The 15,413-nt window shown below is 35.0% G+C and overlaps 4 protein-coding genes across 5 annotated transcripts in view; 2 read left to right on the plus strand and 2 right to left on the minus strand.

Annotated features, from left to right (window-relative positions):
- The first annotated feature begins 2,226 nt into the window (after window positions 1–2,226).
- Window positions 2,227–3,513, plus strand: LOC116167296. Its single transcript, XM_031482624.1, has 2 exons — window positions 2,227–3,047; window positions 3,104–3,513. The coding sequence occupies exons 1-2, from the start codon at window positions 2,451–2,453 to the stop codon at window positions 3,434–3,436; spliced, it is 930 nt and encodes a 309-aa protein (XP_031338484.1). The 5' UTR covers window positions 2,227–2,450; the 3' UTR covers window positions 3,437–3,513.
- Window positions 3,514–4,371: 858 nt separating this feature from the next.
- On the minus strand, window positions 4,372–5,467 carry LOC116167338. The gene is made up of 2 exons (XM_031482678.1): window positions 4,903–5,467; window positions 4,372–4,842 (listed from the first exon to the last, which is right to left on the minus strand). Coding segments are annotated over exons 1-2 (471 nt in total). The 5' UTR covers window positions 5,373–5,467; the 3' UTR covers window positions 4,372–4,841.
- Window positions 5,419–6,383, minus strand: LOC116166452. Its single transcript, XM_031481402.1, has 4 exons — window positions 6,203–6,383; window positions 6,055–6,156; window positions 5,514–5,999; window positions 5,419–5,433 (listed from the first exon to the last, which is right to left on the minus strand). Exons 2-4 carry the CDS (start codon window positions 6,154–6,156, stop codon window positions 5,419–5,421), a joined length of 603 nt encoding a protein of 200 aa, XP_031337262.1. The 5' UTR covers window positions 6,203–6,383.
- A 4,258-nt stretch (window positions 6,384–10,641) lies between these two features.
- LOC116167354 overlaps window positions 10,642–15,413 on the plus strand; it is a 79,819-nt gene continuing 75,047 nt past the window's right edge. For both annotated transcript variants that reach the window (XM_031482701.1, XM_031482704.1), the window contains exon 1: window positions 10,642–10,672. The gene's annotated coding sequence lies outside the window, so the exon portion shown is untranslated. The remainder of the gene's footprint in view (window positions 10,673–15,413) is intronic.

The raw sequence follows: 15,413 nt of genomic DNA on the forward strand, positions 1-15,413 counted from the left end.
GAAAATAAACTGGATAAATTAACTGTAGGTATCTGTAACTCTGCGAGATTGGTTTATTCAAGGTTCAGATTATTGGGAATAATAGCAAAAAATTAGATTAACGATTTAACGGTTATACCTATTGTACGACTGAGTTTACATCACAGAACAGGAAATGTTTAATTCAAATAACTTCGAAATCTGTAACCTGCTTGAATTCCTCCAAAGGATATACATACCTTAGGTACCTACTTACATATGTACGCAGTAGTTTTTTTTTAACCAACTGGCAGTTCCTTTGGAGTTCGTATCTCGACGGCGATTGTACTCTTACAACGGACAATCTTACACATATACAGTCTATCTCAGGAAAGAATGCCGGCCACAGAACACTTGATGCCGATCTAAAATCGATGGTTTAATATGAAAAACATGGCAAATTACTTCCGTAGTAATAATACTTTGATTAGAATATATTTTCTAATCAGTATTATTATTAGGGAAGTAATTTGCCATGTTTTTCATATTAAACCATACGATTATAGATCGGCATCAAGTGTTCTGTGACCGGCATTCCTTCCTGAGATAGACTGTACGTATTTTTCATCTTTATTAACCTGCTTAATTTTTTTTGCAAATGGATCTACTTATTTATTGTGCGGTTTTACAACACTATAATAAACATGATAGTTTGTTCCGTAAGTATAAGTACACATCAATCGCATTATACGGATCGGATGGAATATTTTCTACTGCAGCTTCATTAAGTAGAATATTACAAAGTTCAAAAACATCCTTATCACAGGGACATTCTTGATCAAGAAATACGCATTCTTCACGAGCAATTTCCAAGTCGTCAAATTCAACGGAGATCAAATAATCATTACTTCGATATATTTCAGGACTATGGTACATAATTAATGGTTTTCCTCTTGGCAATATGCTGTTCTTCGATGAAGATATATTATGCGAGTTCCATTCCAAAACCACGCTGTTCATCTCTGACTACACAAAAAAATTTTAATGTGATAAATAACAAAATAACTAAGTTCAAAGCGTACCTGGATTATTCGAAGGAAGCAAAATTGGATTAGTGCTTTTTCCAAGTAAGAACCATTAAAATAGCCATCGTCTTGAATCTTTTTAAATAAATTCATCCAAAACTCCGCGTTGTGCTTTCTTAATATTCCCCACCAGCACTCAATTTTTTGATTGGCTGTACTTTTACCATAAAGAAACGCTGGTCTGTGGATATTAATACCCGTATCTCTTCGAAAAAATACCTGCATTTGTTCGATGTGGCGGTTTTCCGTACCCATATCGGCCCTGATGGTCAATGGTATGCCTCCAATCTTTTGTATAGTGTCAACAAAATAACCACCGATAACACGGGGATTGTTATTAGTTCTCCCAGCCTTCATCCACATAATATGGCGCGAAAATCCATCTATACACCCATTAATTCCAATACCAAACGGCTTTAACTTGTCATAAGAGTCTACATGCCATAAGTAATTTGGTCCTTTGTTATTGTATTGTCTTCTTCGAAGTCTTCTCCTTGTTCTTATTTCAACACCCACGGGATCAATGGATTTCAAAAGTCGCCGAATAGTTTCCTGCCGAACTACAAAACCTTCTTGAATGCATTTGAGGTGCATCCAACGATATCCATGAAGCTGCCCTGATTTGGATACCTGTGTCCTTAAATAAGTATGTAGCCACTTGGTTTATTGGAGAATATCCTTTCTTTCGAAAAAGTTTTAAATTTTTCAATCTTCTTTTTAAAGTCCGAAGGCTAATATTACAATTATGTTGTACTTTAAGGAAAGCTAAAATTTCATCGTTGGACAACCCGAGAGTAAAATAAAATGTGATCAATTGCGTTTCACTCATTTTTGCAATGCATGCAATACGCGACAAACGTACAACATAGACTAAGGCTTAAGGCAAGCTAATCGACAGTAGGTATCAATTGTAATATTATGAGTTTATAAGTCGCAATTGCGAGATAGTAAGTAGCAATTGCGAGATAGTAAGTCGCAATTGCGAGATAGTAAGTCGCAATTGCGAGATAGTAAGTCGCAATTGCGAGATAGTAAGTCGCAATTGCGAAGTTCGCAATTGCAAGTTACGCAATTGCGATATAGTAAATCGCAATTGCAAGTAAAAATGGAGAGTATGTGGCCCTTCTACGCTTTCGTATGTACGTTTGTCGCGTATTGCATGCATTGCAAAAATGAGTGAAACGCAATTGATCACATTTTATTTTACTCTCGGGTTGTCCAACGATGAAATTTTAGCTTTCCTTAAAGTACAACATAATTGTAATATTAGCCTTCGGACTTTAAAAAGAAGATTGAAAAATTTAAAACTTTTTCGAAAGAAAGGATATTCTCCAATAAACCAAGTGGCTACATACTTATTTAAGGACACAGGTATCCAAATCAGGGCAGCTTCATGGATATCGTTGGATGCACCTCAAATGCATTCAAGAAGGTTTTGTAGTTCGGCAGGAAACTATTCGGCGACTTTTGAAATCCATTGATCCCGTGGGTGTTGAAATAAGAACAAGGAGAAGACTTCGAAGAAGACAATACAATAACAAAGGACCAAATTACTTATGGCATGTAGACTCTTATGACAAGTTAAAGCCGTTTGGTATTGGAATTAATGGGTGTATAGATGGATTTTCGCGCCATATTATGTGGATGAAGGCTGGGAGAACTAATAACAATCCCCGTGTTATCGGTGGTTATTTTGTTGACACTATACAAAAGATTGGAGGCATACCATTGACCATCAGGGCCGATATGGGTACGGAAAACCGCCACATCGAACAAATGCAGGTATTTTTTCGAAGAGATACGGGTATTAATATCCACAGACCAGCGTTTCTTTATGGTAAAAGTACAGCCAATCAAAAAATTGAGTGCTGGTGGGGAATATTAAGAAAGCACAACGCGGAGTTTTGGATGAATTTATTTAAAAAGATTCAAGACGATGGCTATTTTAATGGTTCTTACTTGGAAAAAGCACTAATCCAATTTTGCTTCCTTCGAATAATCCAGGTACGCTTTGAACTTAGTTATTTTGTTATTTATCACATTAAAATTTTTTTGTGTAGTCAGAGCTGAACAGCGTGGTTTTGGAATGGAACTCGCATAATATATCTTCATCGAAGAACAGCATATTGCCAAGAGGAAAACCATTAATTATGTACCATATTCCTGAAATATATCGAAGTAATGATTATTTGATCTCCGTTGAATTTGACGACTTGGAAATTGCTCGTGAAGAATGCGTATTTCTTGATCAAGAATGTCCCTGTGATAAGGATGTTTTTGAACTTTGTAATATTCTACTTAATGAAGCTGCAGTAGAAAATATTCCATCCGATCCGTATAATGCGATTGATGTGTACTTATACTTACGGAACAAACTATCATGTTTATTATAGTGTTGTAAAACCGCACAATAAATAAGTAGATCCATTTGCAAAAAAAATTAAGCAGGTTAATAAAGATGAAAAATACGTACAGTCTATCTCAGGAAGGAATGCCGGTCACAGAACACTTGATGCCGATCTATAATCGTATGGTTTAATATGAAAAACATGGCAAATTACTTCCCTAATAATAATACTGATTAGAAAATATATTCTAATCAAAGTATTATTACTACGGAAGTAATTTGCCATGTTTTTCATATTAAACCATCGATTTTAGATCGGCATCAAGTGTTCTGTGGCCGGCATTCTTTCCTGAGATAGACTGTATATGTGTAAGATTGTCCGTTGTAAGTGTACAATCGCCGTCGAGATACGAACTCCAAAGGAACTGCCAGTTGGTTAAAAAAAAACTACTGCGTACATATGTAAGTAGGTACCTAAGGTATGTATATCCTTTGGAGGAATTCAAGCAGGTTACAGATTTCGAAGTTATTTGAATTAAACATTTCCTGTTCTGTGATGTAAACTCAGTCGTACAATAGGTATAACCGTTAAATCGTTAATCTAATTTTTTGCTATTATTCCCAATAATCTGAACCTTGAATAAACCAATCTCGCAGAGTTACAGATACCTACAGTTAATTTATCCAGTTTATTTTCAAATAATGCCGAACGTATTTTTTATTTAGTAATAAAACGAAACAATCATTCTTATTATGGTAAAATTATAAAATAAAATATGTAAAAATTAAAAAATATCCATTATCCAGATGTTAGAGGTTAATATACAATTGAATTCTGAACGAAACTCCATGAAATTATCATAACAATCGGGAACTTCTAAAGTATTTGTGCATGTATGGGCAATCGGTCGACGGCTGAAACCATCAGATTTGGAAAATATAATTTTTATTTTATTACCCAAAAGGATGTCAGTCCCCGTTGCAAACCTTAGAAAAGCCATACGAATATTCTCAGGAGCCTCACGTATATATCTCTTTAACATAGCAGATACTTTTTCTGCTTCCTCGGACAAGTTGTCATCATATAACAAAGCTGCTAGTATGTTTCTAGATGTTGGATTGCTAGTTCTATAAATTTCATTAAATTCGTTGACATCTACCAAATTTACTAGGACTTTATTAAAGCAATCAGATATGAAAGCAGACTTCTGAAGAATTTCTTGGTGGGCTAGTTCGTCAATGATTTGTTTAATATTATCTTCTTTCGCCAGAGTTTTACAATCGTAACGACCTAACACATCAAGGAGTTCGTCCGTAGGAATCGACTCAAAATGGCCAATTGCCTCACGGAATACTGTTTTGTCGTCTTCGCTAATGTAACCAAAAAAATCGGTAGTTACGTCTCCAGAACATTGTTTGAAAATTGTGTATTCCATGAAACATTTCGATAATCTGATGGGAAAATACTTGTCAGTAATCCAACCTTGTTTTAATACTTCCGCGATTGCTGACCATTTTTCTACTCCAAAATCGTGTCTTAGTTGGGGAACTTTAATGTTTGTACCGATTGTGCATTTTTCATACATGGAATTCCAAAACTCGCTAAGTGCATCCCTCCATACCCCACCCAAATCTTCGGCACACTCCAATTCACCATTGGGGAGCATGAGAGTTACATGTATTTTACTACCGACCATTCTTCTCTCCAGAAATATATTTATTAGCTCTTCAAATACCCGTCCTCTATGAAGACAAATCGAGATATCGGCTGTTGGACTCACAGGAGTAACAGGTGTATTCTCAGTATTCTGTTCCAATGACAAAATGAAACCGTCGTTCTCTTCGTTTTGTATTTGTGTTGCTAACAACCTGTCGTTTGCAACCACTGCATCCGGTGGTAAACAAAGGAAATCTTCAATGTTGTAACTGCACTGGAATTCCGTAAGGTCAGAAGAAAGTTGTGTTGGTACTTCCCCATACATTGTGTCGCTGGTGCCCCTTGTATCCGCAGTTTCACTTGTGACAGTCTCACATACTTCCTTTCTTTTCTTTGGAGTAGTGCACAAATACAGGTGGAGTCGCGTTATTTTAGCAGTTTGAAACATTTTTTCAATGGTCATTACTTCATCCTCTAGTTCTTTAGCACAAAAGTCTAATAGGGTAGTGTTCATATCGGACAACTTTAGTCCTTTTGAAGATGTACCGTTAGGGAAAAATAGATTGCATCCTTCGTCAATGATGTCTTGTTTATTGTAATATTTAGGTACGCGAACATCTCTACTACCGCCTCCGTTAATTGCTCGTACTTGCTTCGGTTCCTTGAATGTTTCATTGTAGTGAAACCATCCAAGTTTTATGAGTCTCGTATTTTTACCATTTCGGGGTTTTGTACTGCTTGGTTGCATTGAATCATCGTCTTCGCTGTAAGAGTTACTATGTTTGCGTTTGTTTGACACTTTTTTGCGAAGACGATCAAACAAACTGATTTTGCGATTGTTTGTATGAACTTGTCGTTTACAAAAATCTACAACAGCAAGTCTATCTCCATAAGATGCAAATAATTTTGAAAGTTCCGTTTCATCCATTAAAGCAATAATATCCGTGTCAATCTAAGAAAGTAATATTAGTGTGTAAGCAATCATACATAACCACAGAACATAATACCTTATGTAGTCGAAGGTAATTTAGAGTATCTTCTGCTACATTTCGTCCAATTAGAAACTCTTCCAGTGCTGTAGAAAGGTGATAGCTGGTTTCTTTATCCATCTAAAAATGACGGATTTAAATAACGGAATGCCTGAACAAAATATACCTAGAAGGCAGTCTTAAACATTTTGTATAGACTGGTTACAATTTAGGTAAGTACAATGTATTTATACAACTTTAATCTAAGGTTGGTGGAGTAAATTCCAAATATTCAAAACATGATGATGAATGAATACCATTGAATAAAAACACTATTCTTATTCAATGGTAATACTGATGACTAAATACAGTTTTCAAATACGCAAAGATTTTCTCTAAGTTTTAAATCATTATCATCAAAATTTAGTTCAAATTGCTCCATAAATAAGAAAGTTGCGTTTTGCGCATGCGCACAAAATTTGTTGTGCAAGCAATTTATTTGCTCTTATTAAAAGGACCTACCATCAAAATTTCGTTCAAATTGCTCCATAAATAAGCAAGTTGCGTTCTGCGCATGCGCACAAAAATTTTTTCGTATGTAATTTATTTGCTTGACTCAACTATTAGCATTGCGTCTTATATGATTAAAGGTATTTGTGGAACTGGATGCTCGCTTGCTTACTCACCTCAGAGAATAAGTGTAACACTTCACCTGTTGAATGTTTAAGTTAAGACTAGTAATGTACAAAATGGAGAATTATAAGTTGCAATTGCGAGATAGTAAGTCGCAATTGCAAGATAATAAGTCGCAATTGCGAGATAGTAAGTCGCAATTGCAAGTTATTAAGACGCAATTGCGATATAGTAAATCGCAATTGCAAGTAAAAATGGAGAGTATGTGGCCCTTCTACGCTTTCGTAGAAAATTATGTTGATGGCAATAGCTGTTTCCCTTTACAAGTACAAAGATCATAGTCATTACTTATACTAATTTTTCCTCCATTAAAGTGTTTTAGTACGTTTTCATGTACCAAACATGACTTGAAACTGCAATTTTTCTTGTTAGTATCTCCGCAGAGTCCATTACAAGTGGGGCGTGACAGTAATAACACCAGAAAAGTATTTAGCAATTCTGGAGATGAGGTTGGAGTTTTTTTATTCTTTCATTTATATTTCTGGCGTGGACTGTATGACCATAAATTTTATATGGTTGATGTAAAGTGATATCATACGTACTGCTGCAGTAAGCAGTAAATTTGCAATGTACTTTACGTCTACGTTTATATCAAATTTTAAGTATATTGGCAGCATGAAGGTTTGACATCATATTATGCACTACAAAATCAAAAAAGAAATGTTAATCTTTTGCTAGCATTTCTGTAAAAACATAAAAAATTTAATAAAGGATTCGCTGCTCAGATTTTCTCATTGTGCTCTGAGCGGCGGTCTTTACTGTAAGTTGGATAATGGATGAGTAGTTCAATGTGTGCATTGCAAGTACTACGTATAGATAAACTGATTTTATTTTAGACGATGGTAGCCGCCCTCATTTTTATAAGGATGTGGTATTTATATCTTTTTTTATACAAAAATCGCATTTGGGACCGTCTTTAGACGTGCTTAAAATGTTCTACCGTCGCTGTTACTTATCTCCTTATTATTTAGAGGAAAAATAATTCGGAATCGGGTTTTCGAGATACAAGTTAACATTTCTGTAAATTCTTTAAACACCCTCCATAATTTATAACAGCGAGCTATAAATCATCAAACAGCCCATTTAAATTAATGCATCCTTATGAGAAAATTGAAAAGGAAGGGAAAACAACTCATTAAAAATGACTAAGACTACAACTAATAGAATTACAATCCACATTTTGCTCTTAATTTATGCATAAGTTTAGAAATTCGTTACATTCCCAATATTTAATAAAATCATGCTGAGAGTTAAAATGTGTTTTTAAAAATATTCAATCAAATGTTTTTTTCAATTTACTTTAAATCGCAAAATTATCATATATAATACCATAAGTCGTCGAAGTATTGTCGAATATTATTGAGGTACTGTCACGAATGCTAGTTACGCTGATTAATACCACGAGCGCTTGCTTTAACTTTAACTTCGCTCACATAGGCGCCTCATCCCCCAATTATGGTTACAGAGAACAGATTGCAGGTAGTGCACATTTTTAGAAAGGATATAAAGGGGGGAATGTAATCGAAATACTGTAAATTAAGTTGTCTATAACCTTTTTAGCGCATTTCCACAAAAATAAAAAAAAATGCGCTATTGAGGCCACTTTGTCCGTCCGCTAACTTTGCGACGCTACTAGTTCTTTATCTTAAGAGCTATTGTTCTACTTTTTTCGCTATTTGGTTCGTCATGGTGTCGAGTCTTGTACCAAGGAAGGAATTTTTTCTGTGCCGCTTACAAAAAAAGTTATTGGAAAAAAAACAAAAAACCGTTTTTTACATGTTCCATAATTTTACACTTATGCCGTTTATTAACGATCCTAGAGATCGTTTATAATTTTGCATTGCTATCTGTCGCCTGCCGGTTGGTCTCTCCGTCTGTTCCTTTGTCTGTCTGTCCATCTATCTGTCCGTGTGAACGATAACTTTGTTTAGAAATGTTCGATCGCTTTTACATCTCCGTTAGTTATGAACTGAATTGCATGAAATTCAATATGGGCATAGATTTAGCCATATAATACGCAATGCCAAAAGTTGAATTGAATCGATTCAAAATTCACAGTGCCCTTTTCGCATCTCGACCATTTATAAACCGAATTGCAAACCTGTTTACTTATAAAAGTATTTGAATGAAATTTGATACATAGGCACTTGGAATAAAGGAAAATCAAACGCCAATTTCAAAATTTGGTTTTGCGCATGCGCAGTGCCAACTTTTTTATTTATGGAAGAATTTAAACGAAATTTGATACATAGGCACTTGGGATAAAGGAAAATCAAACGCCAATTTCAAAATTTGGTTTTGCGCATGCGCAGTGCCAACTTTTTTATTTATGGAAGAATTTAAACGAAATTTGATACATAGGCACTTGGGATAAAGGAAAATCAAACGCCAATTTCAAAATTTGGTTTTGCGCATGCGCAGTGCCAACTTTTTTATTTATGGAAGAATTTAAACGAAATTTGATACATAGGCACTTGGGATAAAGGAAAATCAAACGCCAATTTCAAAATTTGGTTTTGCGCATGCGCAGTGCCAACTTTTTTATTTATGGAAGAATTTAAACGAAATTTGATACATAGGCACTTGCGATAAAGGAAAATCAAACGCCAGTTTCAAAATTTGGCTTTGCGCATGCGCAGTGCCAACTTTTTTATTTATGGAAGAATTTAAATGAAATGTGAATACATAGGCACAATAAAGGAAAATCTAGCGCCAGTTTCAAAATTTTATTTTGCGCATGCGCAGTGCCAACTTTTTTATCTATGGAACTATTTAAGTGAAATTTGATACTTAGGCGCTTGGAACAAAGGAAAATCTAACATTAGTTTTAAAATTTAGGTTTGCGCATGCGCAGTTCCAATTTTCTTATTTAGAAAAGCATTGAAATGAAATTCTTCTCATAAACTGAAATTGAAGTAGCACGTCAACAATGGATTGCCCATGTGCAACGCTATCTTTCATATTTGTGGCGGGATTTTTACGATTTTAACAGAAGTTGCATCTTACAAATGGGAAATGAATGCAAGTGGAAATGCGCTTTATGTAAATCGTTTACGATTACTTTTTAACTTGTTGGGCTTGTCGGAGTCCCCTGCTGAATCCGTCACTGGTCGATCTCAGGACTCCGGTGAAACCGCAAGTGGCACAAAAATTAGATGACACGGGCTCATTAAACAAGCCTGATTTACCAAATTGTAGAAATAATTATCTACTATTTACTGATTAAAATGATGTCCTGAACCGTTGAAATTTCAAACTATTTCCTCTTCCCTTGCGCTTTCAACCGCGTGCTTTTCTTCTTGTCCATTTACTTCGTTCCTCATTTTTCCATGAGCATGTGAGGCATGTTTTAATGCAGTATAACAACACTTGCCTGAAACACTTTCGTAACGACTCCCAAAAGCACTAAAGTAATTTATATCTATTATCCACTTTATGCGCTGCCATTTTGCATATAAATTCGCTACCATACTAACTTGTTTACGAACGACATTTTTTCCGGTAATTGAAGCGTGCTTCATCAATAACTGTCACCTCTCGACACAAAATGTTATTCACAGAAGTGTTTCGCTATTGTGAAAACTCCATTAGCATAGGATGCTTCTCTCTTTGAACGCTAAAAGAAAATGTGCATAGCATTTTTAAGTGGCGTCTTATATATAAAACGAAAGGCTTACGAAAGAATGCTCAGTTTAACGAAAAATTCTTTTAGAGCCGAATTGATCAATCTCATAAATACCTAACGCAAAAAATTGTGACTGATTGTTTTTATCATGATAGATCGGGAATGTTACCGCATTTTTTTCAGTTTTGTTCGTTTGTATAGTTTGCCGATTAGCTTACTTTCGATGTACTGTATTGATGAATGATTTCTGTTTTGAAATATTATGGTACATAACATTTTGGCAGTTACTAATAAATGTGCTTTGTTTCAGAATTATTTGTCGCTGATCTATCATTTTTGGTAAGTCCTCATCCGTATATACAGAAAAGTCTGTCGCTAGGGAGGCATACGCAAAATCGATTGACACTTAGTAAATTTGGTTTCATATTATTAAAATAATTCTGAATACATATCAACAGATTTTTTTCCGTTGTAGATAATGTACTACGTTACGTTCCATAACATACCATTTAAAACTTATGGGGCTATTTACTTTTCACTTTAGTGAGGAACATATAATGCAGTGATATGTCAAGTTTGTATGTTTTCGTGTTCTGTATTTTAGGTAGATACTCCAGCAAATGTAAAAAAATTTGTATCGTTATTATTCTGCCTCGAACTCTGCGAACAAATAAAGATCGACGATATTGAGACAGTTGAATTTTTTATCGTGTTTCCTTTGCAATCAATACCATTTTTATATCCTATGATTTTGTATTCCACCCAATAAACTGTCTAAGTGGGGGCGGTTTGTTGAAATATAGCTTAGGTATACTTTTCGACACCTATATGTAAATAATTTGGTTTTTATGAAAGGTTATAAGATCACACGTGCGCAGCTATGCAACGCTTTTAAAGCATCTCTATCATTTAAATTTGATTTGTAGCGTGAAGGCTACGTTGCTTTGTGGTTAGCTGGTCCAATTTGTAGAAATACTTCAGCCTAAGTTTCTCTGGTTATAAATCGTGGCAATTTGTCACAGAATTCCATCTTATGTTAGTGATTATCTTTCAACAAGCACGAGTAGACATTTGACGTGATTAAATTTGCGTTTGATGTTCTAAAGAGCTTTCTTATTTCAGGGGGTTGAAAGTCTTAATTCGTCCCTTACCACCTTAAAATTCCACCTTGGCAAACTTTTTCGCTTTGATAAACTAAATGGATAATGTAAATCCAGGCTAGCAATAAATATAGAATTGTATTAATTTGCAAACCTCCTTAACAGAAACTTCTCCTTTCTTTTTACTTTTATTTTTTACTGAAACTTTGATTTATTGATGTTACAAATGTTTTGATAGTAATTGTGTTTAATTTGATTGTACAATGTTAAATATTTTGAGTTCAAATTTTATGTTTCTGCGCAATAGAATTTTTGATTACGTGGAGAATTAGCTGAGCCGACATAAGTTAAAATGTATTACCCCTGAATATTCAGGAGACTTGCAGGAGACTGTGTGAGGAGAGATTTCCTAGCGAGTCCGTGTGTTGCAAGGGTTGGCCTTCCTCATCATATTTTTTCTACCTTTTCCTTTTGGGTTGGGGTTTAGGTTTCTCGCCGGGCTCGTCTGCGACTTTTCGTTCCATTTCCCTTGCTTGTCTCGGATTCTGGTAGTCGTTTGTTGGGTGATGATGGAAGTACTGCGGTCTCCCTACGTGAAATAATGTCACTATCGACAGAGTTATGTGATGGGTTTTTAAATTGACTGGTTATATGTCCCTGTTAATTACATTGGAGTTTAACAACATTCACAAAGATTGGCTACTGGTGGAATTAAAAAAATTAAAAAATGCCCCTGAACTGATTTTAACGAAATTCGGGGTGCACATAGAGTGGTATGGGAAATCAAAAACCTCCTATTTTGGTTTTGATCCCTAACCATCTTCATGGTTGTTGAGCGTGTCAAAACTTTAAAAGAGACATAACAGATTGAAACATTTTTTTAAAATTTTTTACTGGCCGAAATGGCTTAAAAAAATCTAAAGAAGGTTCATTACAATTTTTTTGTGAGTTCCTTTGTTTTTGAGAAGTTTTGAATTGAAAAGTTAAACTATTTATTTTATTTATCTAAACTTGCATTTTTCTCTAAAAGTAAGCATAAGAGTGAAAAATGTTAATTACAAAAAAGATGTGCCTTGATGAGATCTACAAGAAAGGCTTGTACACTTTGCGTCGGGTTCAAAATAAAGGGGCTAGATGGCATTTTCTAAATGTTATACTATGACCAAAGATAATTGCAATGACTCTATTAAAAGTAGTCGGAAAACCAAGTCAGGAGTTTACCTGGCCACTAGTTTAATAAAGGTAAGTAGCAGATACTACAAAATTGTGCAAGTGTTTATCGTTTAATATTGTGAAATAAATTACGAATCCCAATTTGCGTAACTTCAACACGCGGGCCGACCAAATGGAACCACCGCATACTCAATAAAGCAATATTAACAAGGGCTATTGATTTAGTTTTTTTAATATGTTGCACTGTTTGGCACGTATTCGCTATATTTTTGTAAGAATCGCTCTATTAAACTCCGAACAAATATCAACTAGAACTCCTGTGTCTGTATATCGACCCAATCATGTCGCAATTTGAGGACCAATGAGTGATTTTATTTATGAAAATCTCACTGTACTAATTTGCCACACGTGACCGAACATAAATTAGATTAGCAATGGCGAAAAAACAAATTAATTCCGGGTAAACATCAATTTGCAAAAATGAGTTGTGCGCTAGTTTACACTTTAATTACATCCCTTCAGCTCGACTATATTTTATCCCTTGCTTATCATGCTTTCAACAGTACGTTAATCTCAATTGCCAGTCAGTGAATTTTTTATACGGTTTCTATTGATTTGCGCGCGTTCGTCTTGATTAATGACTATCGTATAATCGTGTTGTAAATTTCAGTGGAGCACTATGATCCTGTAGATTATGCATTCACTTTTGTTTCTTATCTTATTTTAGTGGCAATGTGGCTTTAGCGACCACTTTCTGCACATCGAGAAGTGTGATTAATGATACATTTTTGGGTTGATTACATACATTCACACTTCTTTCAAATGGTATTTGTCGATCATAAACCGATTTTGGGCACATATTCTTTTGCTAAATATACGTTTATCACATTTTTGGTTTAAATATAAGGGGTCCCAACCAAAATTTATAGATGTAGATCCGCTGGAAAGAACTATAAAATGGACGATTAGTAGAATCTAGTAACGAAATTTGGATGATTGGATACTTAAATTGATGAAAAGTGAACCCTGCGTCACTAGGTTGTGAACCAATTTCCAACAATTTCAAATTACCATCTCATTCTCGCTCATGCGATAGAGAATAAACAATTTCTTTGAAATTGGTTGACAAACCAGTGTCGTTCGGTCACATTTTAAATTCGTTTATTTCAAGGTCTAGTATGAAAATTATGCATAACAGTCACAATTTTAGAAAATCTAAAATAAAACAGAGCGCATAACAAATAGGTATAGGGAATGTAATAATCGAATTTCGACATCTGAAAGTCCAAAAAAATAAACAAAGTTTCATTTGAAAAAGTCAACTTTTTAAAGTTCGAAGTTATTAAACTTGGCCATTCATTTTAAAACACCCTGCAGAAGGGCGTTCAAAATTTAAATCATTCGCATGTAGCATCACGTCAGTATTGTAGATTTTGGAAGGCTTTTTGAAATTCAAGGCAACGGAGCCATAGGTAACAACAAGGCGCTAAAGAAGAGCAGTCAAACGTCAACAATTTTGAAAAAACTGGAATAACTTGAAAACCTTTGATGCTGGGTATAGGAAAATGTGGTATCAAACGACGTGGATTCTTATGTAGATTTCTAAAACGCCATAAATATAGGGTATTCTATTTGAAATAAGAAAGTTGCTAGCCACCTCCGGTAAAACCGGAACTGAAACGATATTCTTAACATTTAAAAATTGTCAGGCACAGGAAAACCATGAAGGGTACATAACAATGAGGAACAGGGTCGACAACCGTGTACGAGAAATAAGGGAAGAATACTGGCGCAGATTTCGTTCAGAGATGGAACACGACATGTAAGGGCCACAAAAACGAATATGGAAAGTATTAAGTGGCCTAAAAACAACAAACGAAAGTATACAAATAAAAAGCCGCGTTTGAAAAATATATATCGATATGATCAGCCAATTCTAAATTTTTATACAATCCCTGACATCATACCGATAACGGATTTTGGTAGTTAAAATTATATTCAAAGGTTGTATGCAAAGCACGTGCAAGACATATTTTATACCGAATCGCTATTCATATATATAGCGCTGGGGAAGTTTAATAGTGTAGGTTTACAAATTTTAAACTAATTATTAATGTAGTGAAGTAGGTACATTTGACATAGTTTGCACATAGAATCGCCGAGAAACGCCCCTAATGGCGAAAGCGTATTTCCCAAATCGACCAAATCTCTAGCTACGATTTATATTCATTTGAGGAAGGGATTTATTCCTCTCAACAATTCATCAATAAATTTAGCGTAGGCACCATGAATGTCCGTTTTCGTAATGCTGGCATTACTCAATTTCAATATGTAAGCCACAAATTTCACCGTTCAAGTGCCAACGTCTATATACCAAACGGAGGATTTTATAACATCGTATTTGCTTGAAATGCTGTATTTTAAAATTAGGGTCATAATCGTAATGTATATTTTTAACGATCAGAAGGGCTTTGTGTACGTGTAATGTTCTTGGAGTTTCATAATACAGGCACAATGTTGTCATAAAAACATAAAATTTTAACAACTCTTGGATATCCCTTTTTATAAGACTTGTAGACTTTATTAAGCGGCAGAGTAAAGCGATGCAAGATTTATAGGAGAGTCGATGGTGTCCGTCTGTCCGTGAACACGATAACTGTCAAACGCTTGGACCGATTTGGTTCAAACTGTGCTCAGTTGATCTATATGCCACAATACCTATTGAAAATGGGTCAAATCCAATGACCCCTTAGGGTTACGCCTCTCTGTCCCTGCCAAACGCTTGAACCTATTCGGTTGAAACTTTG

Source organism: Photinus pyralis, unplaced genomic scaffold, assembly GCF_008802855.1.
Source record: "Photinus pyralis isolate 1611_PpyrPB1 unplaced genomic scaffold, Ppyr1.3 Ppyr1.4_LG3b, whole genome shotgun sequence".
Lineage (NCBI taxonomy): Eukaryota > Metazoa > Arthropoda > Insecta > Coleoptera > Lampyridae > Photinus > Photinus pyralis.